The 3,857-nt window shown below is 52.6% G+C and overlaps 1 gene segment (V, D, J or C); it reads right to left on the reverse strand.

The window, feature by feature from the left end:
- Positions 1 to 2,808: 2,808 nt before the first annotated feature.
- On the reverse strand, positions 2,809 to 3,379 carry LOC117870639 (the record flags this gene model as incomplete). The annotated part of the segment is given in 2 exon segments: positions 2,809 to 3,161; positions 3,255 to 3,379. Coding segments are annotated over 2 exon segments (399 nt in total), but the record flags the coding sequence as incomplete, so codon positions are not given.
- Positions 3,380 to 3,857: the final 478 nt, after the last annotated feature.

Consider the following 3,857-nt stretch of genomic DNA (forward strand, 5'->3'; position numbering starts at 1 on the left):
TCTATCTATCTATCTATCTATCTATCTATCTATCTATCTATCTATCTATCTATCCCCATCCACCCCCTCTATCTATCTATCTACCTTTGGATTTTTGCCTCTCTTCCTCCACGCCCTCTTTAATGTTGGTGTCAGTGTTACCAACTGGGAGCAAGTTACATTATAACCCTCCCTGTGTGTCTCTGGGGATGTCTCCGGGTTGCAGGCCAGTCAGTTGCAGGAACACTTGGCTTTTGGAGGTGTCTCTGGTGATGGTGAGGCGACTTTTGAGAGTATCATTATAGTTATTCCTTCCATCATCCCATAAAACTCCCATCCATCCCAGTCCTTTCCCCACTTGCTGGCGGGCCCAGTGCACCTAGGGTGACAACCAGATCACAACACTAAAATTTGGGGACACATTGGGCTGCCCTCAGCCCCGCCCACAGTCCACCCCCGCTCCTCCCATTCAGGTCACACATTTCTGACTGATAAATCCTGAATTTAGTCCTTTCCTTGGGCAAGTCTGATCTATAGAATTTCTCCAGCAACATCATCTGGTAAAACGTCAACAGCTGGTACCGAGGAGCTGCCCATTTGTGGCCTGGATAGAGTGAGCCCATCTACCTGGGGCATCTGCTGACAGCCCCGTTCAACCTCCAACCTCCCTGGGTGAAACATGCATGGAAATCCCTGAGATGGGGAGGGGGGTCCTGTTTAAATACAAGTAGGTTAATTGAATTATACTGAGAGAGGAAGTTGGGTGGATGAGAGATCCATTACGGGACACGGCCCTAGGTTCTCAGACCGGATGGACGGGCGTTGTTTGATGAGGCCCATGCACGTCAGACAGTGCGCAGGGCAGGGAGTCCATTAGCTATGTCCGTTGTTTTATACCTGTAAGCAAATATTACACAAACACCCAATGATCGATTGCATCATTGGGGGTAGCCCCGTGCCTTGTTAAGGCTGTCAGTGTTTCTGGTTTTGTTTCTCGCGTTTTATCCCCCCTGTTTTTAAGCAGGGCTGGCTCCAGGCACCAGCCGACCAAACATGTGCTTGGGGTGGCACCTTGTAAGGGGAGGCCAATCTTGGGGTGGCGGGGGGCACTCAAGGTTTTTTTTTCTATTGTTTTTGTTTCGGGTGGGCGGCGCTGGGGTGGTTATTTTTGTTTTGGGGGTGTGGCGCGGCGCGGGGGGGGGTTGGTGGCATGGGGGGGGGGGGGGGGGGTTTGGGCGGGGGGGGGGGGGGGGGGGGGGTGGCCCTGCACGTACCCCAGGACTCCCTAGCTTATTGACACAGCCAGTGCCCCAGTGGGGTGGGTCTGGTGTTTAAATGTAGTCTGAGTCTTTCCCCAGCTTTGCAAACCCTGAGCGCCCCAACCAGCCAACTCCAGAGCGTGGCTAAGACAGCGCTCGGTTTTTGTCCCAGGCCCCTGGCTGTGTGTCTCTGACACAGTAATACAGGGCGGTGTCCTCCGCTCTCAGGCTGCTGATTTGCAAATGCACCAGGCTGTTGGTGTTGTCTCTGGAGATGGTGAATCGCCCTTGCACGGAATCAGCGTAGTAGGTGCTCCCCTGGGCAGCAGCTCTGGCCAGCCACTCCAGCCCCCTCCCAGGGGCCAGACGGATCCAATCCATGAGATAACTGCTGAAGGGGAACCCGGAGGCTTTGCAGGAGAGGCGGAGAGAGTCTCCGGGCTTTTTCACATCCCCTCCGGACTCCACCAGCTGGACCTGAGGCCTGGCCCCTGCAAATACAGATTTGTTTAGACCCCTGATTCTAGCACACTCAGGAAGCCGGAGGGGAGTGCACTTTGTACTTTAATAGTTACCTGGGAGAACCGACAGAGTGAGAATTAAGTTCAGCCAAAATCTCATCTTCCTGGGTTTTGTGTAAGAAATTCCGAGGGGAGGAGTGAAAGTGAGAGTGTGGGAAAACCCGCGTCTTCTTCTGGGAGGAGCTGCGGGGCCAGAGACTGGCAGGATTTAAACCGGGTGATTAGCTCTTGATTTGCATAGAGACCCCTTCATATAAGAGAGAGGTCCTCTGGCCAAGCACCGTGACCGGGGATAGATAGATAGATAGATAGATAGATAGATAGATAGATAGAGGGGGGTGGATGGGGATAGATAGAGAGAGAGAAAGAGAGAGAGAGAGAGAGAGAGAGAGAGAGGAAGGATGACTGTCGATAGATGACAGATGGAGGGGGTGTACGGGGATAGATAGAGAGGGGGGTGTATGGGGATTGAGAGAGAGAGAGAGAGAGAGGAAGGATGACTGTTGATAGATGACAGATGGAGGGGGTGTATGGGGAAACAGATATGTGGCAAGGGAATGTTAAACAGACGGTATTATTGAGTGATGCTCACACAGTAAGGATGGATAGTGGAATCCATAATGCACCATGCATGGTGATAGGCTCTCAGACTGCCTGGAGACCAGTTCATTGATGAGGTTAATCGGAGTGAGACAATGTACAGGGCAGGGAGTCGAATACATGTATAACATCTTAAACATACCCCACACAGCTCTATGGCATCGACGAACAGGGATTCGGTCCCATTTATAGCTTCCAGAGTTTGTGTTTTCACCTATCCTGGGGAGGTCGTGTGGGGGCTCAGAATTTGTCCCCTGGAGAGGAAAGAAAGAGGAAGGGACCCAACTATGAATGTTCTATATAAATTCCTTCCCCTTGCGTAAAATCAAAGAAGAGGAATGATAATAGCAATAAAAGGGTTTGTTGTTGCTAGTCCCTTTCCCAGAACTGATCTCATTTTCACTGACAGGCCTTGGGCGCCCCCAACACCAAACTGCTTCTCTGATTACTGCAGGGAGAGGTTTTTGTCTGAGCTCAGACCAGCTTCCCCTCACTGTGTCTCTAGCACAGTAATAGCGGGCGGTGTCCTCGGGCTTCAGGCCAGTCATTTGCAGATAGAGCTCACTCTTGGAATTATCCCTGGAGATGGTGAATCGGCCTTTCACTGAATCAGGGTAATATGTACTCCCAGCGGGGTATATAGCAGCGACCCATTCCAGTCCCTTGCCAGGAGCCTGTCGGACCCAGCTCATGTAGGCACTGCTGAAGGTGAACCCAGAGGCTTTGCAGGAGAGGCGGAGAGAGTCTCCGGGCTTTTTCACGTCCCCTCCGGACTCCACCAGCTGCACCTGGGACTGGACACCTGAGAATAAAGACAGGCCATTAATATCGGTATAAAAACAGCGGTAACACAATATTCTTCTAACTCGACCAGTTATTCAGAGGAGGAAAATACCTTCCAAAGCTGCTACAGCGAAAATTAGAAGAAGCAAAAATCCCATTTTCCCTGGTGCTGGAGGGGAAAGTTCTCAGGGGACTGGCTGGTAACTGCACAGACCAAGGGGCTGCGGATTGTGTCTCCGGGTACAGCCTGGCAGAGAGAGGCACAGATTTAAACAGGAAAGTGTCTCCCTCATTTGCATGTCCCCGCTTTATAAGAGACCCACACTCCTGCTGCCAGTGATCTGACTGACTCACCCTAGGGCTCCGGGTGCAGAAGTCAGACTGTCCCGTCCTGTGTGTCTGTGCAGCGCCGGGCACAGAGCGCTGGGTCCTCCTGACACTTTCGGACCCCTGGGAGGAATGAACAGCTCCCTGCAGTGACTATATTTCCTCACCCAGGAACTGAGGGCCTGGCTATTGTGAGGTGAAATTGGGGATTGGGGGGACTCAGCTCTGGAGCCCCGTTCCACGCGCACAAGGGCCATGCAACGTCGGTCAGGGGGGTCAGTGTCTGGGGAGGGGTCGTGTCCCAGGGATCCATTGGGCTACGCCACCCGATGGAGAGGGAAGATTTCCCATGTCGCTGGGAGGGATTTGGGCGGAAGCCCCTTTCCCT

Source organism: Trachemys scripta, unplaced genomic scaffold (assembly GCF_013100865.1).
Source record: "Trachemys scripta elegans isolate TJP31775 unplaced genomic scaffold, CAS_Tse_1.0 scaffold_80, whole genome shotgun sequence".
NCBI lineage: Eukaryota > Metazoa > Chordata > Testudines > Emydidae > Trachemys > Trachemys scripta.